This window comes from Erinaceus europaeus, chromosome 13 (genome assembly GCF_950295315.1).
Source record: "Erinaceus europaeus chromosome 13, mEriEur2.1, whole genome shotgun sequence".
Lineage (NCBI taxonomy): Eukaryota > Metazoa > Chordata > Mammalia > Eulipotyphla > Erinaceidae > Erinaceus > Erinaceus europaeus.
Genome location: NC_080174.1, coordinates 38304820 through 38328176, shown reverse-complemented (window position 1 = coordinate 38328176; position 23357 = coordinate 38304820). Strand labels below are relative to the sequence as shown.

The 23357-nt window shown below is 47.2% G+C and overlaps 1 protein-coding gene across 1 annotated transcript; it reads right to left on the bottom strand.

The window, feature by feature from the left end:
* Window positions 1–9170: 9170 nt before the first annotated feature.
* On the bottom strand, window positions 9171–12831 carry LOC132542506 (liprin-alpha-2-like). The gene is made up of 3 exons (XM_060205069.1): window positions 12780–12831; window positions 10295–10396; window positions 9171–9648 (listed from the first exon to the last, which is right to left on the bottom strand). The coding sequence occupies exons 1-3, from the start codon at window positions 12780–12782 to the stop codon at window positions 9406–9408; spliced, it is 348 nt and encodes a 115-aa protein (XP_060061052.1). The 5' UTR covers window positions 12783–12831; the 3' UTR covers window positions 9171–9405.
* Window positions 12832–23357: the final 10526 nt, after the last annotated feature.

Sequence of the window (23357 nt, the reverse complement as noted above, 5' to 3'; positions counted from 1 at the left end):
GAGGGGGTCCAGGTAGAAGTGGGATCCTACAGATGGCCAGGCAGGCCCCCTCCCAGTTGAACTGTCTGGCCTCAGCCTCAATGCTTACTGTTGGGGATACATGCAATTCAGGTCTTGTCTGACACCTGCTGGTTCATGCTCTGTGTGTGTTATTGCCCAGCCTCTCTGCAGGTGGAGCTTGCTTTGCCTGAGACATGAAATATACCGGGTCCCTCACCTTTGGCAGAGAGGGTGATGCCTCCTCCTTGATGGTAGGAAGGGTTCTGCCACTGAGACTTCCCCTACATCTGTTTGTGTAGTCTTTCCTCGGAGAGGGAGAGACACATAAAGCCTGCCATGAAAGAAAATACATTTTTCCACCTGTGGGTGGGTGTTGGGTTTCTGACATTCAAACAGCAACAACACTGACAGGGCAGACACTTGACTGTTTGTGCCCCCGCAGGGTAACAAGAATGACCCTGACCGACACTTCCCCAGTGGTCCACTGTGCACTCTGCTGGCTGAGCCGTCACCCGACCCCACCACGGCTTCTGCTGCAGAGGCCTGTGTGCTACCTAGGCCCCAAGGTGTACCTTCCTCCTTGGTAGAGGAGCAGAGGGCTTCTTTAGACTCACAACCTTCTGGATCACCAACTTCAGTTTCAGTAGATGGAGAGGGTGGCCGATCTGGAGTTTGCTTTGAAGTTCAGAGTCCAACGTCATCAACGTACTGGACCCACTGATCATATTTGCCTGGCAGGCAGCTACATAGGCCTCAGGCATCTTCAGACAGATCTGGGAGAGGGGAAGCGGCAAGATGAGGAGGTTTCTCAGTGTGTGTGAGGGTGTCTGCCACCCCTACCCAGCCTAGAAGGAGAGAAGGACAAACCTCCATTCAGGTAACCAGTGTTTCTTCCTCCCACTGGGAAAAGAACAGACTTCATCGCCACATTTCCTCCAGCAGAGCCTGCCTGCACACCACAGGACTCAGGTCAGACTCACACTCACACACTGGGAAGCAGCCAGGAGAAATGTTTGCTATCCACAGCCCGAGGTAAGTTCCTCTCATGCAGCATCTCAAACCACCCCACCCCCACCTCCGCTTTCTTTTTTTTGTTTGTTTTTCCAGAGCCCTGATCAGCTCTGGCTTATGGTGGTGCAGGGAAGTAAACCTGTGACTGCAGAGCCTCAGACATGAGACTCTTCTTTGCAGAACCATTATGCTATGTACCTGGACCCCTCAACCTTCCCCATTAGCCTTCTACACCACCCACCTAAACAACACTGTTAACGGTCCACAGGGCCATCAGGTGCGTAGATGGGGCCTGACTCTCCAGGCCTCTTTGTGTCCAGGCAGCTTGCACCTTTTCTGTCTCAGGAGATACTGAGAAAACAGAATCATCCTTTCTCACTTCATCTAGACAGGGAACTGCTCTACTGGCTGCTGAGGATGGTCTCAGGTGGTGATCTCTTTAATCTGTGATGGCTGTCAGTTTAATATTGATGTAGAATTGACCACATTTCTCATTTATCCACACCATCACCATCTAACCATCAACGGAAGCCTCCCTTTCTCCTACTTCCTTATTTTTAAAAGTTTCTATAAATCATCTTTATTTATTGGATAGAGACAGCCAGAAATAGAGAGGGTTAAGGGAGATAGGAAGAAAGACAGCAAGATACCTGCAGCCTCATTTCACCACTCATGAAGCTTTCCCCCTGCAGGAAAGACCAGGGGCTCAAACCTGGGTCCTTGTGCACTGTAACATGTGCACCACAACTGGACCTTCCCCTACTTTCTTATATTAAAAAAAAAAAAGTAAAAGAATGTGTGTTTATCCTCAGCAATCTTCAAAGAATGAGAGCCTCTTTTCTGAGTCAGTGTTGCAGGAAATAATTATTCTCCTGGCCACTGGCTTCAAAACTTCACAGACAAAGGTGATGAGAAAAGGCTCAGGCATTGTCCTGCATCTTAAGCTGACCAGCTCTGCTCTGAAGATTCTCAGCAACAAGCTGAGCCAGGAGCTCTTAGACGGGTGGGAGAGATGCCCACATGGGAGCCTTCACACCCGCCTTGTGGAGGATGACACGGTGACGGAGACGGGCATTACATTTAATAGACACGAATGAATATCAAGCACTTACTTTCTCTGTAACTCAGGGTTTCTTATAGATGATGTTTCTAGGTTTCTGAGTTCCTGGGCTTGTGGAGGACAGGTTTCTTCCATAGAGGTCCCAGCTGTGAGGAGTCAATGGTGCCCGGAGGGAGAGAGATGAAACACCCAGTCAGTGCTTTCGGCTTCAGGTGGGGGAGGGTTTGCAGGGTGACAAACTACCATTCCCAGGCCAGAGTCTCTGGACTAGACAGCACAGAGAGGCTCCACACGGTGACCCTCTGATGTGCAGGAGAGGGAAGGCATGCCAGGAAGTGGATGTCAACCATGTCTCTTGATCTGAACATGTCAATACTGAGAAGGCATCTCCAGGGACTGGGCGGTGGTGCAGCTGGTTGAGTGAACATGTTACGGTGCATGGGGACTGGAGTTACAGCTCCAGGTACCTGTCTGCAGGGTGGGGGGGAGCTTCTTATGCGCTTTGTGAAAGGAGAGGAGATTGGGCTCCCCACAGTGCTCTGTGCTCAGCTGCAGTCCTTCCTGTGAGCACCAGGGTTTGCATCCCATCATATGTGCTTTTTTGGTCTTTACTATGTACTTCCATTCATTTATTTTAAAATCTCTTTTATTATCTTTATTTATTTGTTGGGTAGAGACAGCCAGAAACCAAGAGGGGAGGGTGAGTGAGGGAAAGAGGGAGGGAGAGAGACAGAGAGGTACCTGCAGCCCTGCTTTACCACATGCAAAGCTTTCTCCCTGCAGGTGGGGGCCGGGGGTTCAAACCTGGGTCCTTTCACATTATAACCAAGTGTACTACCACCTGGCCCCCCTTTTTAAATTTGTGATGAATTGTGGATTACAAGCTTGTAAGATGAGCATCTGGTCCCACACCACACCCGCCACCAGAGCTCCGTGTCCCACCCTCTCTCCTTCCAAAGAACCACCAGAGATCTCACAGGTCATAGAAGCAGTTTTCTGGCTTCTGTTTCACTTGTTGGGCTTTAAAGGCTTCTGGGCATTTGATATGTCACTGTTACTCTGGCTCTGATGAAAACCCTGGATAACAGACCAGACGGACTATCTTATAGTGAAACGGAATTGGGGTTTTATTCTTCCCGCCAGCACTTGGTTATTCGTGGCTCCCCTGAACCAGGAGCAGGTGTGACTGACCAAGCCCCAGGAGGACAAACTCTCCCAAAGGCAGCTGGCTGCAGTCAGTGTTTGAGAAATCTAGCAGCACTTTTGCACTTTTGTGCAAAGTGTCCAAGGGTGTACCAGTGAGTCCAATAGGAGTGCCAGTCGAAAGCAGATGTCCATGGAAGAATGCCAGGGGGTGGAATGTTGTATGAGGAAGGTCCACTGTTGGAATTCTGCTTTTCTGTAGAGAACTTGACAGATGTAATTTACTTACTATGAAACAAACTTGTAGCAGGTTAGAAGTTTATCACAATTGATAACTCTATTACAATTAGAAGTCCTTTTTAGAATGATTTTAAGGTTGTTTAAAGTTTAAACAATAGAATGTGAAAAGGTAGACATAAGAATCAAGGAAAGAAAACCTCAGGCATGAGAACTATTAGCATAACCATAGCACAATCTAATGTTTCTAATTGAGAAGGAATTTGAGAGTTTTACATATCAACAGCATCTTTTTAACCTTTTGTTACACCCATTCAAGATGGAGACACACCCTAGGTGTGCGCAGGCTTTTTTTTTTTTACCAGCTTAGTTAAAATATATTGATATTTAAACTAATTTTTACCTCAGACTTTAAATGTAAGTTAATTTTATCTTTATGAGAATTATGTTGAAAACCTTTTTTCATTTAACTCTGTCTGGTAAGACTATAGCCTTAAAGTTATATTTTTAACCTTAAAGTTAATGTTACCAAACTTTAAACACACACATACACATGGTCTTCAATACACAAGGAGAGAAACTTTTGTTACGAAGACATGTCATTTCAAACATGAATTCAGATCTGTACTGTCTTAGCTATTCGGGGAGTGCGTTGTCCAGAGGTGGCCTCTTGGGCAGCTTCACTTCTAGGAATTGTGGGTTGTGATCTCTGCATGAATCTCTGCGTATTCTAGCTTGTCTGCCTTCAGACCCGAGCTGAGGATCTCGGCCAGGGGGCCCAGTTTCGGCAGGGAGCCCGCGGTCTCCGGGTGGTCTGGGATCTGTCCAGACTTCATAGCACAAGGGCGGGCAGGCCAGCCGTGCAGAAGGCACGGGCCGAGGTGCCCTGGGGTGGCGGCCATGATAGGCCACCGCAGCCCTGCCCCATGGCCCTGCTATGTTTGCCGCCCTGTTCCCAGCGGCCGTGCAGCGTGGAGGGAGTCCATGCCCAATGCCCCGTGCCACACGGTGGAAAGCCGGCTCATGTGGGCTGGCATTGGGCTCCTGCGAGCTGGCATTGAGCTTCTGCGGGCTGGCGTTGGGCTCCTGCGGGCTGGCGTTGGGCTCCTGCAGGCTGGCGTTGGGCTCCTGCAGGCTGGCGTTGGGCTCCTGCTGGCTGGCGTTGGGCTCCTGTGGGCTGGCGTTGGGCTCCTGCGGGCTGGTGTTGGGCTCCTGTGGGCTGGCGTTGGGCTCCTGCAGGCTGGCGTTGGGATCCTGCTGGCTGGCGTTGGGCTCCTGCGGGCTGGCGTTGGGCTCCTGCGGGCTGGCGTTGGGCTCCTGTGGGCTGGCGTTGGGCTCCTGCAGGCTGGCGTTGGGATCCTGCTGGCTGGTGTTGGGCTCCTGCGGGCTGGCGTTGGGCTCCTGTGGGCTGGCGTTGGGCTCCTGCAGGCTGGCATTGGGCTCCTGTGGGCTGGCATTGGGCTCCTGCGAGCTGGCGTTGGGCTCCTGTGAGCTGGCGTTGGGCTCCTGCGGGCTGGCGTTGGGCTCCTGTGGGCTGGCGTTGGGTGGAAACCAACGAGTGGTCCAGAGATAAATGTTCCAGAAACAGAAAAACAGTCTCATGAAGAAAGGGCAGAGGCCTTTGGAGATCTCTTCACAAGCAGAAGAGAAGGCCATAGTGCATAGGTAGCCAAATTGTCTTCACTTATCTGAGAGATGCGCAGGTCAGGTCCACGTGGGCGCCATTTGTTGTTAATGTTTCGGGGGCTCCAGCTGGCCGGGCTAGCGTCATGGCGGTAGAGAGACTGGGGATACACAGCTGGGCTGAGAAGCTGCAGTTTAATCTTTATTCACAAGCGGGCAAATCACCACACCATGTGCTTTCCCCATCATTCTCCCTCTCCTGCTGCTGCTGGGACTCTGGATGTCCTTAGCATAGGGGGCAGGGAGAAAGAGGGGCGTGAAACTAGTAAGGACCAAACCATTTCTCTCAGAGGTAGGGGGAAGGGGGCCAAACCAACACGAAGAATACCAACATATTCCCCCTTTTCTTTTTAACTAAATGACCACAGTATCGGGGGTGTGGGGTGAACAGAAACCTATATCGTACAGGCATTTAAAAAAAAAGAAACTGGCACAAACATGGAGAAACATGTAGTAACAAACATGGAGTAACAAGAACCAGTGTGCTGCCAAGGGAAGGCCTGAGGGGGCCATTTTTTGCCTCTGTGGGCAAAACTTTATCAGCTTAAAAAAAAAATTTCCTGCCTTTGGGGGGTGTACTTACCTCGAAGGGCATTTTCTAGCATGGGGGGAGGGTGAGGCCTAGAGTCCCAAGGCATGGCTGCAGTCAGTCTTTGAGAAACCCAGCAGCATAAGGGAAGCTGCTAGTTTTGTGCAAAGTGTCCGAAGTGTACCAGTGAGTCCGATAGAAGTCCAAAGCAGATGTCCACCGAAGAATTGCCAGGGGGTGAATTGTTGTACGTCTGTCTCAATGGGGAATGTCAGCCATCGGAATTCTGCTTTTCTGTAGAGAACTTGACAGCTGCAATTTACTTACTATGAAACAAAACTTGTAGCAGGTTAGAAGTTTACCACAGTATTTTATTTTTATTATTTTGTTTATTTATTTTTAATGTATTTATTGGGTTAATGTTTTACAGTCAACAGTAAATACAATAGTTTTTACATGCAAAACATTCCCCAGTTTTCCACATAACAATACAAACGATTGTATTTTACTGTCAACTATAAACCATTAATCCCCCAATCAAGAAATTAAAAAATATCCTGATGTTCAACTCAAATAGAAAATTAGAATCCTCGAAATGAAGAGAGAACTGGGCTTTCACTGCCAGCATGAGGCATTTTAGTGGTACATTCCTGAAAGTTATAAACTGTTCAAATATCAGAAACTGACTTCAGTGAAATGTAGCTGGGAAATGATAAAAGCCCCAGTGCCCTCCCTGTGCTGCTTCCCAGAGAAATATTCGTCCGTATGAGTAGCAAAGACTCATCTGTCTTATTCTGTCTGCTGACTCCATTCTGACATGCTATTACAGAATTAGTTAAGAAATCTTTGAGTATTGCACCTAAGTAAAGGACTCTGGTGTGTGTATGTGTGTGTGTGTGTGTGTGTGTTGGGGTGTGTGTGATCAGGTCCTTGTGCAGTGGTGGAGGGGGGTCTAGACTGAGGGTGGGAATGTTTTGCAGAAAACTGAGAAATTTTACACATGTACCAACATCTGCATTTACTGTAAACCATTAATCCTCCTAATAAGAAAAATAAAGTTTTCTCACATCTCTTTTCCTATTAAAAAAGAAGAGGGGCCAGCTAGTGGCGCACCTGATTAAGAGCACACATTACAGTGTGCAAGGACCTGGGTTCAAGCCCCTGGTCCCTACCAGCAGGGGGAAAGCTTCACGAGTGGCAAAGCAGTTCTGCAGGTGTCCGTATCTGCCCCTTTATATCTCCCCCTCTTCTATCAATTTCTGTCTCTATCCAATGATAAATAAAATTTAAAAAGAGGAAAATCTGAGTGTTATTGCTAGAACCCTACAAGGTCGGTGAAAGTAATGTCAAGGAAGAGACAAACTGTTTGCCTAAGGGTTCTAGCAGGTGTCATACTGAGCGGGGGTGTGGCCACAGAGGCAGAGTGAGATGCCCAGCTCACTCTCCTGAGTCCGAGTGGAACCCCAAAAAGACAAAGCCAAGGCTGTTAGGAATAGAAGGGAATTGAGTGCTTGTGTTGCCTGGGGGGTGGGGTTGGTAAGGGCAGGGGGGGCAGCCATCTACAGTGGATCCCAGCACCTAGCTCTGAGTCTGCGGACAGTGTCCTGCGAGTGTGACTCCTGTCTCCACCTCGTTTCACCTTATGCTCATCAGCTTAGCAAGGGGCGGGTGTGAGCCAGGCCTCGCTGTGGAAAGCCACAGGTCTTAGATTTTTCTACATTTGTCTCAAATGCTACTGTCACATATATTCTACCATTTATAAAAATAACTAAAAAAATCAACACCCCTTGCCCATTGATTGATAGGACTATGCACTCAGGAGTCTGTTTGTTTGCCTATTTATTTATTTATTAATGAGAAAGATAGGAGAGAGAGAAAGAACCAGACATCACTCTGATACATGTGCTGCTGGAGACTGAACTCAGGACCTCACGCTTGAGAGTACAATGCCCTGTCCACTGCGTCACCTCCCAGACCACAAGAGTCTGTTTCTAACATGGAAAATGCTCCTGTGAAATCACAGCACAGGAGCGCATGTGGAGCTCACCTTTCTCTCCTTGGCAGCCATTTGTCTCTCTAGAGACAGGCACCTCTCACGAGCTACGCGCAGTCGTTCTCTTAGCTGAAACAAAGGGGCTGAGTTTGTGTGTGTCACCTCACAGGGTCCTGACAGGATCACATGGCTGCCCTGAAGGCAACACACATGAGTGTCTCCTGTGCTTCCTTGATATTTCTATCCAGAAAATTCCCTGTGGATAGCTTTAAAATGAAGTTCGGGAAAAACAAGCATCTGAATGAATCAGATTCCCCAGTTCTCCCCTGTCCTTTGTTCTGTGAGGTTCTAGTTATCAGACCCAGGCCCACACTTGGGCCAAGTACCTGCTCCATCCTCAACCCAGTGTGGTGCAGAAGTACACACAGCTCTCCCTCTTTCTCCTCCTCCTCCTTTTTCTCCTTCTCCTTTTTCTCCTCCTACTCCTTCCTCTACTCCTCCTCCTTCTTCTATCCCCCCTCCTTCTCTCCTTGCTTCTCTCCTCCTCCTTCTCCTCATTCCTCTTCTTCCTCTCCTCCTCTCGCTCCTCTTCCTCCTCCACCTCCCACTTTCTTCCTCTCCTTCTCCTCCTCCCCCTCTTCCTCCTCTCTCTCTCCCTTTCTCTCAATCTCCCACTTTCTCCCATTCCCCATCTTCTTCCCCCTTATCCTCTTCCTTCTCCTCCTCCTTTACCTTCTTCCTCTCTCTTTTCCTTCACTTCCTCCTCCACCCCTTCTCCCGCTCCCCCCTTTCTCCTCCTCCTCTTTCTTCTTCCTTTTTCATGGCTCCATACCAGCTTTCTCAGATACAGAGAGAGAGTTGGCAAAATATTGATGGTTCGCTTGAACAGCACACGGATTCGCCCTTCCTGCAACCCGGTTCGAGCCTGGCTTCTTTGGAGGAAGCTCTGGTGCCTGGGTCTCCTTCCCTTCTCCCTGTGTGTCTGTTTTTGTCTCTGTGTGAGCAGCAAAACAACAACAACAAAAAGACTCAGAGAGCGGGAAAGACGACAGCACCAAAGCTTCCTCCTGTGTCTGGAGCCACAGGAACCCAGGTCACTAGGTGGCGAAGCAGGAGCACTGTACACAGGAGCTATTTGACTGGCCTGTACCAATTCTGAATAGAAGATCAATAGAACATGGTAGGGTAGTTATGCCAACTAGTACTTTTTTAATATATATATTTTAATTTTATTTTTTGTTGGATAGGACTGGGAGAAATTTAGAGGGGAGGGGAAGATAGACAGAGTGAGACAGACAGAAACCTGCAGCCCTGCTTCACCATTAGTGAAGCCTCCCCCCTGCACGTAGGGATTGGGGGCTCACACCTGGGTTCATGTGCATGGCAATGTATGTACTCAACCAGGTGTGCCACTGCCCATCCCCCTCCAACAAGTCCTTTTAAACATCTCAGAACCTGAATTTCTTTAATAAATATATATATTTATTATTGTTCTCTGTTTATTGGATAGAGACAGTCATAAGTCAAGAGGAAGGTGGAGATAGAGAGGGAGATAGACAGAGAGATAGACAGACACCTGCAGCCCTTCTTTACCACTTCCAAAGCTTTTCCCTGCAGGTGGGGACCAGGGGCTTGAACCCGGGCCCATGAGCACTGTAACATGTACGCTCAACCAGGTGAGCTGCCACCCAGCCCTGCCCTGGGACCTTTCAACAAGAGAAATGAGTTGGTAACAATTCCTAGAGCTCCTCAATGGAAGTTCCGGTTGCTCAGAGATCCAGAGCCCCACCCAAGAGACACAGTCCACTGCCTGCTGGGGGCTGATGATAACTTTGCTTGCAGGGTGGCATGAACCTCATTCATCTCCTGAATGGCTCTTTGAATCATGGCCGGAGTGCAGACGCGTATGGGCTGCACCCTCCTCCTCATAACTGTATTTCTCAAGGAGCTCTCATGCAGGGACACCAGGTACTCCAGGTGCTCCCGGAGGGTCTGGAAGAAAAGTCAGATAGAAACATTCAGTGGCTGGGAAGGTGGCCTGACAGGTAGAGTGCAGTCCTTGCGTGCGTGGAGTTCTGGCAGTCTCTCTCTCTCATATAAGGAACTAATTATCTTGTTAATCTTTAAAGTGCACTTTCCAAACTACAGGATTAAACTCAGAGTAAATGGCTGCACCCAGGCAGGGGTGCAGCTGGTTAAGTGCCTACATCACACTGCTCAAGGACCCAGGTTCAAGCCCCTGGTCCCAATCTGCAAGGGGAAAGCTTCACAGGTGGTGAAGCAGGGCTGGAGGTATCCTCTGTCTCTTCCTTCAATATTCCCCTCCCACCTCAATTTCTCTCTGTCTCTATCCAATAATAAATCAATGAGATATAATAAAAAATTAAAAACAAAAAAACTCTCCATTTAGTCTCCTGGGCAGACATTTGAATCTGTGATGTCTAGTCTACAGTTAAAGACCCTGAAAGGGGCTGACCCCTGAACTCCCATCACCCTCCAAGCCCGTCAGTCCAGGGCAACTGTCAGGAGTGTTTCAAGCCAAGCAGAATGGGTCATCCTGGGGGCTTAAGGTGCGGTGTCTGGTCCCGACTGTGACCCCCTTGTGCAGACTCAGAGGCTGGGAGGCATCACTACTGACCTTGATGTTCTTGAACTCAATCACAAGGAGCTCTCTCTCTTCCTCCTGCTCCGAGTGGAGCTCCTTGTAAGCATTGATTAGTTTAGTCAGGGTCGCATTTATCTAAAACACAGTTATGAATATATAAGTTACTATATCAATAACTAGGGAATGGTCATTGAAGGCCAGGCTCCCATGAGCCCTCCCACCTTGGGCAGGCAGCCAGGCTTGGGAGGCAGGGCTGTGTGGTCCTGCAGGGACTGGCTCTGACCCTCCCCAGCTGCCCAGGACACAGCCCTCCCTCCCCCTGAACTCAGGTTGGTACACAGACAGCAGTGTGAGAGAGACCTTTCCCCTTCCAGAGACCCAGAGACACTGTCCCTGAATTGAGATGCCGAGACCACATGGATGCTGAAGCAGTGGGGCTCTGGCTACAGCCAGGATTTCAGGGACTCTGGAAACACCATGTTGGTGGAAGAGTGTAGGCATCTCCTGGGGTGGGAGGGCCAGGGAATCAGGACATGGAGGATTTGGTACCTCTCTGAGGCGGTGGTGTCGGCAGGAGGGGACGGAGTCCAGACCCCAGGGCACTGAGCTCTGCTGGAGGTGGAAAGAAGGACCCTGCTGCTGGCTCTCCGGGGGAGCTCTGCCCAGTGGTACCTGCAGACAGAGAGCCACAGTCTGTCCGCTGTCACACGGGCTCTAGAGCCCCGTGACCTGTGGCCCTAACTCGGGCTCAGCAGGTCTCCCCAGACTGAGGCCAGGGAGGGAACCCCGCAGACCGCCTCCACCCTGCTGGTCTGTCTGGATAGTGAAGGGGCAGGAGCTCAGGTGGGCATCCACCCTGCCACCTGATCCCTGCGCCGGGCGTCCCTCCCATAGGCTCCTCCCTTGTGGAAGCAGAGGGGACTGTGACTGTCAGGGGCCTCAGAGTGGAGGCTGGACCTTCGTTTCTCTCTCTATGTCACCACGTCTACCTTGCTCTGCCTGCTAGCGAATAGCCAGCAACAGTGGCAAGGCTGAGAGTCCTGCGTTGAGCTCTGAGAGCAAGATTCCTGAGGTCTCCAGATGCAACAGCACCAATCACTCGCTAAACACTTGGAAAACATCTTGTCCTACTCGGTCAGAGTCTCCAGCGAAATGGTGGGGCTCAAGCCAGTTAAGTTGCCTGGTCATGGAGTTCTAAGTTCTACTGGGAGATAATGGCTGTGAAATGACCTCAATTTCTGGGGGTCTGTTTCCTGAAGTCCTCCCTCAGATCACAGTTAGCCTGATGTTGATGTTTCTTTGTTTGTTTTGCCACTAGGCTTATCTGTGGGTCTCAGTGCTGCAGGACTCAGAGTTCATGTGGCATTTATTTATTTATTTATTTATTTATTTATTTATTCCTTTCCCTCCTTTCTATCTGCCAAGTCAGATGGAAATAGCTGAGCTGTCAAATCTGAATTCACACTGAACACTTTGGTGACAGAGACCATGAACCCTCCTACAAAGCCCTTGTCAGAAGTGGGCCTTCTGCTCAGCTGACTGGGAATGACACCCAAACTGTGCACCAACTGGAAGGGGCACTGACTAATCAGAACTGAGGTTCTAGACACCAATGGCTGTGGGGCCACAAGGCAGACCTGGCCTCCCTTTGTAGACAGATGGGAGACAGGCTGCTTTTAAAAAAAACAGTGATCTAATGATTAGCAAGATTATAAGGTAACAGGGGTACAATTCCACACAGTGCCCACCACCAGAACTCCATGTTCCATCCCCTCCATTAAAAGCTTCCCTATTCTTTATCCCTTGGATAATAATGGGCCAAAATTCTTTATGGGGGCAGAAGGTAGGTGTTCTGGCTTCTGTAATTGCTTCTCCACTGAACATGGGTTTTGGCAGGTAAATCCACACTCCCAGCCTGTTTCTGTCTTTCCCTAGTGGGGCAGGGCTCTGGGGAGGGGAGGTTCCAGGACACATGGGTGATATCAGGATGGCATCATAGTAGCACCTGCAACTTGGTGGTTGAAAGGTGATAAGAGATAAAGCAGGATAAATTGCTTGATAGACAGGAAGCCAAATGTAGAAATAGAACATATGAAACTTGGGGGCTTTGTGTGGAGAGAAGCTAGGAAGTCCATTGTAGGTATGTTCCAAGGGACCCAGGACTTTAGTAATTTTTCCTGAGCCTGACAGCTAACATGCAGGTGGACTAGAAGTATTGTCTGGGGAGATGGTGTCAGAGTTGAGACTAGGACTAGAAAGCTGGACTAGGGAAGAGAGTAACTCCCAAACATGAGGAAAGTGTACAAATACTATTAACCCCCAATGACTTGACCCAGAGCCTATTTCTATTCATATTTAGTATATGAGTCTGTGTGACCTCTGAGTCCCTGTCAGTCTGAGCTCGCAGTCCACTGTCACAGCTGGGAACATTATTGGCAGCACTCATTTCAGGACCCGTCTTCTTTGAGTGGCAGAGTAGGGTGACCGGCTTCCATTCAGAGAGAGGGGCCGTCCCTACCATTGCTGCTGTACAGTGAGGACATGGTCCTGGAGAGGCCCACAGGAGGGCTTGTGATGATGACGTTCCTGATGGAGATGACCAGTGATGGTGGAGAGAGGGGTCTGTTAGAGGTCTAGGCCCATCATATCCATGTGGGAACCCCAGGATCCCCTGACTAAGGCCCCAGATGATGGGGTGGCCTGGTTGTGACCAAAAGGGCCATCATTAAAGTGAGCCAGTCTCTTGCCCTTATCCAGCTTTTGTGGCCCTTACTTTCTCTGATGAGTTCAGACTTAAGAGTGACTGAGGGGAGTGAGGTAGGGGTGGGCGAGGAGTGCGTCTAGGCCTAAGTAGTAAGAATCTGATGAGGTTCTTTATGATGTCTTCTTAGGTCTGGCTGCACTTACTGAATCTTAAGTCTAATCACAGCAGACTCTTGGGCACCTTTGCTCTGAGGTTAGTTCCCCTGACTTAGGGATACATGTGCACATGAGCCCTGTCCCTGAAGCCCGGGTCTACATCTAGGGTCTGTCGCTTTGTTAGGGCTGCACCAGGTGAGATGGAACCAGAGAGTCCCATGAGTTAAGGAAGCTCTCACCAGACTGTTGGAGCTGGAGGGCGCCACCTCAGTCTGGGTGTCTCCGGATACAGTCTGAAGGGAGACATGGCGGGTGGCGCTTCTTGCACTGACTTGGTTGAGGGCAGCAGGGGCAGGATCACAGGGCAGGATCAAGAGGAGAAGCAGGAAGAAATACAAGCAAAGTCCCAGAGGTTCCAAACTGAGAGAAATACGGATTTTAAAAAGAATGAGAAGGTTCCTTGCTGTCTTAGAGTTTCAGAAGGCAAAAGGTAATTATTATTATTATAGCCAAGTTATCTGGGAGCTTGGTTTACTTTGAAAATTCCATGGACAAAACATCACTATGATTTATGTGGTCTATAGTTAGTGGTATTTATATACTTTCCTCATGTCTGGGAACTACTGTCTGTCCTGACCCAGCTTTCTAGTCCTGTTCTCAACTCTGATACCATCTTCCCAGGCAATACTTTTAGTCCACCTGCACATTAGCTGCCAGGTTCAGGTAAAATTTAAGATAAAGTCTATGGGCCCCTTGGAACATACCTAAAATAGACTTTCTAGCTTCTTCTGTTGTGCCTAGAAGTTCGAGTCCCAATCTCACACAAGGAAGACCAGCATCACATGCAATAGCAAGAGCCTTTATTAGCAAGCTTAAGCTTGGGCCACCAATACCCTTCCACACCAGGGGAGAGTCTGCTGCCGATGACCCCGCAACATTCATGCTCTCGGCTTTTTATAGTACACGGAACAAGATTGGTTGGTTTCAGTTTAACGGCTGTAACAAGGAACTGTTGGTTTCAATGTAAAAGTCTCTAACAAGTAACAGTTGGTTTCAGTGTAACAGTCTCTAAGAAGTAACAGTTTCTAATCTCTACATTCTAATCTCCACATTCCCCCCTTGTCTTTTGTAACTTCTAGGGCCCAATTTTGGGCCAATCTCTGTTTCTGACCACTGTTCCGGTATCTAGGTGAGGTTCAATGGGGTGTGAGGAGTAGTAGTAGCAGGAATGAAGATTAGAGTCACCAGGAGAGAAAGAGTTGACAGAGTCATGTACAGAGCAACCGGAGCTTGAGCTGGTGTTTAGGAACAGACTTAAGTCGCCATCTGGTCTCAAACTCTTCTGTCTCTGCTACACAGATGTGGGAATGGTGGATCCACAGGCTGATACCGTCCACCTTCAGAGCCATGGGGGTGGCTAGGATGACAGTATAAGGCCCTTTCCACTGGGGCTTGAGTGTCTCTTTTTGGTGGCGTCTCACCAAGACCGAGTCTCCATGCTGGAAGGGATGAGGGTCTGGAGGAGATGCAGCTTCATATATTGCTCTCAGTCTTGGCCACACATGCTTTTGGACCTGAGCTATTGTCTGTAAAGAGGCAAGCTTGTCCTGATCATTAATATCAGCGAGCAAGTCTGATCTCAAGGCTGGGATTATCAGAGGGGGACGACCAAACATGATCTCGAATGGGGTCAGCCTCACAGCATAGGGGGTATTTCTTACTCTATAAAGGGCAAAGGGAAGGAGAGTTACCCAGTCTATGCCAGTCTCCATAGTTAATTTTGTTAAGGTCTCTTTTAGAGTTCTATTCATCCTTTCTACCTGTCCTGAGCTTTGGGGCCTATAGGCCCAAATTTCCATTTTGCCCCAAAGACACCTGCCAAGTTCTGGGTTACCTGGGAAGCAAAGGCTGGACCATTATCTGAGTTTAATTGAAGAGGCATACCAAACCTGGGAAAAATTTCTTCAAGTAGTTTCTTGGCCACTGTCTGGGCCGTCTCTCTCTTAGTCGGGAATGCTTCAGTCCATTTTGAAAAGGTATCTACAAACACTAACATATATTTATACCCATATTTTCCTGGTTTTACCTCAGTGAAGTCTATCTCCCAGTAGGCACCTGGTCTGGTTCCTTTCTCACACACCCCGGGAGTTCTAGGCTGGTTGCTAGTATTTGCAAGTCTGCAGGTTTTGCATTCCGCAACTATTTTCTTAATCAGTTGGCTCTTGTTGTGGATTCTCAGGCTGGCTTTTTGCAAAAGGTCAGCAATTTTCCTTCTCCCCAGGTGGGTGGTTCTGTGCATACGCTGTAGCAGGTGTTTGGCCACAGCTTGGGGTAAGATGAGTTTACCATCAGCTGTTATCGACCAGTTACCACGATTGTCAGCAAGAGGCAACTTTTTTTATCTGTAGCTCATTGTCTGGTGTATATTCCGGCTTATCAGGCAGGGTGGGCCCTCCAGGGTTTGGCAGACAAAGAGCTAATTCATCAGTTCTTTCTAATGCTACTTGTCTGGCTGTGGTATCTACTAGGTGGTTGCCCCGTACCTCAGGACTTTCTCCTTTTTGGTGTCCAGGGCAGTGTATTATGGCCGCCTCATCTGGCATCCAGATAGCCTCTAATAGGTCTAATATTTCTTGTTGGTTTTTGATAGCTTTACCTTCAGCTGTGAGCAGTCCCCTTTCTCGCTATATAGCCCCGTGGATGTGGGCTGTGGCAAAGGTATAGCGGCTATCGGTGTTAAGTCTTTTCCCTTTTCCTAGGTTGAGGGCTTTTGTGAGGGCAATTAATTCAGCTTTTTGGGCTGAAGTCCCTGCGGGCAGGGTGGCTGCCCACACAGTCTCATGTTCAGTAGTTACCGCGGCCCCAGCAAACCTTACCCCATCTCTGATGAAGCTGCTCCCAGGAGTATACCAGTTCACTTCTGTTCCTTTTAAAGGCTGGTCTTTCAGGTCTTCTCAGAGGCTAGATGTGCAGCTCAGAATCTCAGAGCAGTCATGTAAGGGAGCATCTAATTTGGGGTCAGGGAGCAAGGTAGCTGGGTTCAAGGATGCTCTGGATGAGAACTGAATGACAGGTGGGTTTAGCAACAAGCTTTGATAATGAGTTAACCAGGCATTGCTGATCCACCTGTCAGGAGATTGTCGAAGGATTCCATCTACAGCATGAATAGTAGTCATGGTCAATTTCTGACCAAGAGTCAACTTCTGAGCATCCTTTGTCAACATAGCCATAGGAGCTATGATGCGGAGGCACGGTGGCCATCCGGCCACCACCGAGTCTAGCTTTTCTGAGAAATAAGCTACTGGCCGCATCCAGGGCCCTACTGTTTGTGTTAGGACCCCTTTTGCTATCCCTTGCTTTTTGTCTATGAAAAGGTGAAAGGGTTTAGTCACATCAGGCAGTCCCAAGGCCGGAGCCAACAACAGGGCATGCTTTAGTTGTTTGAAGGTGCTCTCATGAGCCTCAGTCCATTTAAAAGGCTTCCCTTCTTGGATCACCTCATAAAGGGGTTTTGCTATTTCAGCAAAAGTGGGGATCCACAGCTGGCAAAATCCCACCAACCCCAAGAGTTCTCTTACCGCCTGTTGGGTCGTGGGAGTAGGTATCTTAAGTATACCTCTGCTCTTTTCAAACTCTCGGGGAGGATGGGCCTCTCGGCCTTTCCACTGAGGGTGTTCTGCGGTAGCTGCCGACAATACCTTAGTGAGATTGCGAGTCTGTTGCTCCCTAGCTGCTGTCATTGTCCATAATTGGCATTCTTCAGGGATCTCTTGGTTGTTAAAGACTTTCTCTGCTACTGCCAGTAGTTTTTTCCAGATATCAGGGGCAGCCTGGTTTACTAAGGCCATAATTACTGCTAACTTATTCACTGGAGCTTCTGTATCTAGAGGAGTGAACATTTGATATGCCTCTATAATTTTTTCTAAGAAGGCAGCTGGGGTTTCTGTCTTTTCTTGTTGCACACTACTAACCAAATTGATGGGTCGGCGTGCAGCCACCCAGAGACCTCCCATTAGAGTCTGGCGATAGACCCGGGGCTTCTCCTTACCTTCAGGTGAGTTAAAATCCCAGGTGGGTCTTATCAGAAGGAAACTGGCATCTATCAGGGCTGAGTTTAAGGTGGGATTCTCATCTACCCTGGGCATGAGTTTTCAGGCTTCTGAGAGGATACTTTCTCTTTCTTCCGTGGTAAAAAGAATCTGTAAAAGCTGCTGGCAGTCATCCCAGGTTGGCTGATGGGTAAAAATAACAGAATCTAATAGGTCAATGAGTGCTGCTGGTTTTTCTGAATACTTAGGGTTCTGCATTTTCTAATTATAAAGGTCACTAGTGAAAAACAGCCAATACTGCATCAATTGTTCACCATTCTTGTTTCGGGGTCCTAGGGCTCGGAGGGGCAGGGCCACTGCATCAGGGGTTCTCTGGGCTGTACAGGCTCTCGTACAAGGAGGGCTCCATAAATCCTGGCCTGCTGCTGGGGGTTCCTGTGGGACTGGGGAAGGTTGAGGTTGGTAGGGAGGAGGGTACTCTAGGAAGTCTACTTTGGGACCACCTTGGAAAATAGGGTTGGAGGGGGAAGTGGGAGGGGGTGTGGAGGGGGCAGTAGGCTGACAATGAGAATTCTTTAAAGCAAGAATGGTGGGTCTTGAGCCCTGTGGAGGAAGAAAAGGTTTTAGCCAAGGGGGTGGGGTTCTCTACCAGATCCTGCCAAGTAAGGATATAAGAAATCTGATCCGGGTGTCCTGCATGTCTGAAGATTTAACATCTCTTGGTAGCATAGATAGTAGGCAGTTCCATGCTTCTTCTGGGGGCCAACCGGTAGAGAAGGTTGGCCACTTATTTTGACAATAAGTGATCATCCAGTCTTGTTTTACTCCTAGATTTGAATTGTGAGCTCTCTGTTTGAATTCTTTGAAATGATCCAGGACCATAGTCAGAGGAGTCGAAATAGCCTGACTCCTGACTTTGGACTTAAGAAAGACAAAACTGATAATGAATACAAAGACGACACACACAAGGAAAATACAGAGACAACACACAAAAAGAGAATAGAGACAACAACATATTTAAAGAAAACTCTAGAAGCCCAGCCACCAACACTCTGAACCAATGGATGGGAGGTCAGCTCTTGCTGCTTCCCTACAGATGGGAGGACGGCTTCTCACGCCGCTTCCCTACAGATGGGAGGACAGCCTTTTGCTGCTTCATGGGTGCGACCCACTCTCCCAAATTTGTGAGGGGGATCCAATCCCCTACAGCAGGGCCTGAGACGTCTCCCAGGACCCTGGACCCTGAGCCACCCAGCGCGTCTGCCTTTGACTCCAGGGGTTTCTCGCTACAGATAGACTGGTCCTGAAGGCTCAGTGAGGTTAGTGTTCCTTTAGTGAGATGGGGATCCCAGACGGGACCCCAGATGTTGTGCCCAGAAGTTTGAGTCCCGATCTCACACAAGGAAGACCAGTATCACATGCAATAGCAAGAGCCTTTATTAGCAAGTTTAAGCTTGGGCCACTGACACCCTTCCACACAAGGGGAGAGTCTGCTGCCAATGACCCCACAACATTGTTGCTCTCTGCTTTTTATAGTACACAGAACAAGAGCGGTTGGTTTCAGTTTAACGGCTTTAACATCTGTAACAGCTGTAACAAGGAACTGTTGGTTTCAATGTAAAAGTCTCTAACAAGTAACAGTTGGTTTCAGTGTAACAGTCTCTAAGAAGTAACAGTTTCTAATCTCTACATTCTAATCTCCACACTTCCATCATGAAGACCCCTAGTTTCATCTGCTGTATTTCTACCTTTGGGTCCCTGATTATCAAACAATCTGTTCTGCTTTATATCTTACTGCCTTTCAGCCACCAAATTGTAGATGCTATCATGACGCCAACCTGACTTCCCTGGGCAGACAACTTCACCAATGTGTCCTGGAAGCTCCCCTCCCCAGAGCCCTGCCCCACTGGGGAAAGAGAGACAGGTTGGGGGTGTGGATCCACCTGCCAACACCCATGTCCAGCGGAGAAGCAATTACAGAAGCCAGAACTCCCACCTTCTGTACCTCATAGAATTTTGTTATTTATTTATTTATTTACTTATTTATTTATTCCCTCCAGGGTTATCGCTGGGGCTCAGTGCCTGCACTACAGACCCACTGCTCCTGGAGGCCATGTTTCTCTTTTGTTGCCTTTCTTGTTTATCATTGTTGTTTTTGTTATTATTGTTATTACTGTCATTTTGGATAGAAAAGACAGAATTCAAGAGAGGAGGGGAAGACAGAGAGGGGGAGAGAAAGCTGGACACTTGCAGACCTGTTTGTGAGCTGGGGGCTCAAACAGGGATCCTTAATGCCGGTCTTTGTGCTTCGGCCCATGTGCACTTAACCTACCACACTACTGCCTGACCCCATAATGTTACTGGGTCCATACTCCCAGAGGGATAATGAATAAGGAAGCTTCTGATGGAAGGGATGGGACACAGAACTCTAGTGATGGGAAATGTGCGGAACTGTAGCCTTGTTTTCTTACAGTCTTGTTAATCATTGTTAGATCACTAATAAAAATTTTTAAAAAATACATACTGAGGCGTAGGAATCACTGGCCAGCTGGGAGAAGGTCATAAGGCAGTAATACCTGGGGAACAGCTGAGAATTTTCATGGCCTCTACCTCCAGCCCCTCTAAGTCTCATCCTCAGCCCCAGGGACATCAACTTGAAATTTTTTTCCAACTTTCCTTTTTTGGACATCATTGAGGCTTCTTTGCATAGGCATGATTGAAAAACATATTGTCATAGCAACTGAACTCAGCCTGGTGGTGGTGAGGAATCCCTCCTAGCTGACTTTGCAAAGTAAAGGTAGCAGAGGAAGCCAGGGCTATAGTCACTGTGACAGAGCCAGCAAAGGAGTGTGGAGTGGAAGTCTTAGGCAATGGTAATCATTACTGTGATTTTTTTCTTTTTCTTTTATTTTTTTACTCACAAGATAGGGAGTGAAAAAAGAGTGAAGAAAATTACAGTCTGAAAATGATGAGGACTGATTAAAAGTAGAAGAAAATAAAATGATGAGGAAGAGGAGAGGAGGAGGAGGGAGGAAGAGGAAAAGAGAAAGAAGAAAGAGAAAAAAGGATGGAAGAATGATAGGAAGAGAAAGAAGGGTGGAGGAGTCAGCCAAGGGCCAGGAGCGCCTTTGCTGCTTCTCAGCAAAGCTGATTCTACTCTCACACATTTTGTAAGATCTTTTCTCAGGAAATGTTTGAATAGTCATCTGTACAGTGGCATTGACCCCTGAAACAATAATTAACTATACCTGATCATCTAGTTGGAATGAATTTCCTTAAATATTTCAAAAGAAGAATATTTTAGGGTTGGGACATGCTGCTCACTGCTGTTCAGGCCAGAATGCAGCCCAAGGAAGTGATTCTGCTATTGCTTCTAAAGATATTGTTAAATTTGATCAAAAATTTGTTCTAAAAATCCATTAAAATAGCTGTGTACTACACATTTTTATTAGTTCTACCTTTCTCTTTTTATTGGGAGATGTATGGTCTACAGTAAATAGAGTTATTGGTACATGTGTGAAATGGATCACCATATTCTTTCCCTATCTTCTTCCCAGTTTTGGGTGGGGTCATTTGTTTGTTTGTTGTTGTTGTGAGATCTTTATATATTTTGGTTATTAGCCTTTTGTCTGATATGTGGCATGTAAAGTTCTTCCATTCAGGAAGGGGTCTCCTTGGGTAGTGGTCTCTTGCTGTGCTGAAGCTTTTCAATTTGATGTAGTCCAAGTTGTCTACTTTTGTTTTTATCTTCCTTGTAGTTGGATTTGTATCACTGAAAATGCCTATAAAATTTAGATGGAAAAGAGTTCTGCCAATATTTTCCTCTAAGTATTTGATAGTTTTTGGTCTAATGTCCAAGTCCTTGCTCCATTTGTGTGTGGTGCAATGGAGTGGATCAGTTTCATTCTTTTGCATATGTCAACCCAATTTCCCCAACACTATTTGTTGAAGAGACTTTCCTTTTTCCATTTAATAGGTTTGACCCCCTTACACATTTTACCACACTCTATGTGCAACTTGTTTAATTCAGATTTTGATTCATGATATTCTCATTTCAAAACCTTAAACTATTATTTAAGAAATAAATATGATTTTCCTGTGGAGACTGCACATGAAAGGCAGAGAAGTTGGTAGATTGCTCTGGTATATAAAGAGATAATTGCAAAGTCTGGGTGATTGAGTGCACATATTACAAAGCACAAGAACAAGGGTTCAAATCCTACCTCCCTACCTTCAGGGGAAAAACTATATTGTTTATTTTAGATAGAGAGATGAAAAGGGAAGGAGGAGATAGATAGGGGAGAGAAAGAGAGCCTCCCTTCACCACTCGTGAAGTCCCCCCCTCAGGAAGCTTCATGATTGGCGAAGCAGGTCCGCAGGTGTCTCTTCTTGTCTTTCCCTGTCTACCTCCACCCCCTCCCAGTTTCTCTCTGTCACATCTAAAAAAAGAGAGAGAGGAAAGAGTGAAAGAAAAAATGCCAACAGAGAAGTGGATTCAGCATGCAGGCAGTAAGCCTGGTGGCAATAAAAATAATTAAATTAGAGTCTTATATAATTTTACTTAGTGTATATAAATATATTTTAATTCTTTTTTATTAGGAAATGATTGATTTACAAGACAGTTATTATATGGACACAAGTTCTCGTCACTCTATGATAAGTGCCTGCAGGTCAGTACCACCAAGAACCCAGGGCCAGATATGTTTCTATCAAGACATCTTCAAGAAAACAGAGCATAGATAGATGAATCATGGGTGGGAGACAGATCACCAGCTAGGGTGCAATTCTTTATTAGGGTTTTTTTTGCTCAGATTTTACTTACTTTATTTTATTTGACATAGACAGGGAAATCAAGAGGGAAAGGGGAGGTAGAGAGAGGGAAATAGGGAGAGTGGGGACCAGGGGCTTGAACATAGGTCCCTGTGCATGATAAATGTGTGTACTTAACCAGTTGCACCGCCACCAGGCCCTGCCTTTAAAGTTTTTTAAAAATATTTATTTTAAAATTTATTTTAATAGTGACTTAAGAATTTACAAGCTTATAAGATCACACGGGTAGAGTTGCACAATGAAGGCACCACCACACTTCTGTGCCCCCTCCACCCTCAGATTCTCCTGCTTTCTTCCCAGGGATAATCACTGGAGTTTCCACAAAGTCTTTTTTTTCCCCCTCCAGGGTTATTGCTGGGGTTCAGTGCCTGCACATGACTCCACTGCTCTTGGAGGCCATTTTTTGCCCTTTTGTTGCTCTTATTGTTGTTGTTATTATTATTGTTGTTATTGATGTTGTTGTTGCATCGGACAGAGAGCAATCAAGAGAGGAGGGGAAGACAGAGATGGGGAGAGAAAGACAGACACCTGCAGACCTGCTTCACCATATGCCTCTCTATATCAGACTTGTCATCTCCAAATATGGTGAGTATATCACACTTTATGTTTACTCTGGTAATCCTGAGCTCACCCCAAGGATGGAGGCCTAGTTGAGGACTGTCAGATAAGGCAGGCATCATGTCAGCCTGAAGGCCTGTTGACCACTGTCTGTGTTTCCCCTGGTGCAGCCAAAACACACCCTGGGGGCCGGAGACAGAACTACAGAGATAACAAAGAAGTTCTGATATGTCTGGTATGACTCATAGCTGTTAGTATTTAAGAAAAATAGTTCAGCAGAGACATAACAGGTATAAGAGTTCAGAGGTCCTCCAGGAAGTCAGGTGTTCTCCAACAATATTTGGAGACCTACTGTGATCCAGGTCCTCTCTGGCTTCAGTGCCTCTGGGAAGGTAATACTGGACATGCCTGCATCAGAGAGGACTGCGGAGACTGCTAAAAGAGGAAAAAGGAAAAAAGAAAAAAAGAAAAAATAATGTGTCCAAGGGTGAGTTCAGTTGTATTATACATACAGAAGGCCTTGAGTTCATCCCATCTGGATCAATTTACATGAAGAATGTCATTGGGATTTTGATAGGGATCGCACTGAATGTGTAGATTATTTTTGGCAGGATGACAATTATAATAGTATTTATTCTTTCAACCTGGGAGAAGGACTGTCCTTCCATTTCTTTGTGTCATCCTTGATTTCTAACAATGTCCTATAGTCTTCATTATGAGATTCAGTTATGAAATTCACTCCAATGTACCTTATATTTTTGAGTTTGATTGTAAATGGTATTGAGTCCTGTTCCCTTTCC

What these genes read in the sequence shown, in the direction of transcription:
- LOC132542506 (XM_060205069.1), bottom strand. An exon ending in TTGAGTTCAAGAACATCAAG is followed by an intron (nt 9,649 to 10,294) that starts GTCAGTAGTGAT and finishes CTTTTCTTCCAG; the next exon opens with ACCCTCCGGGAGCACCTGGA.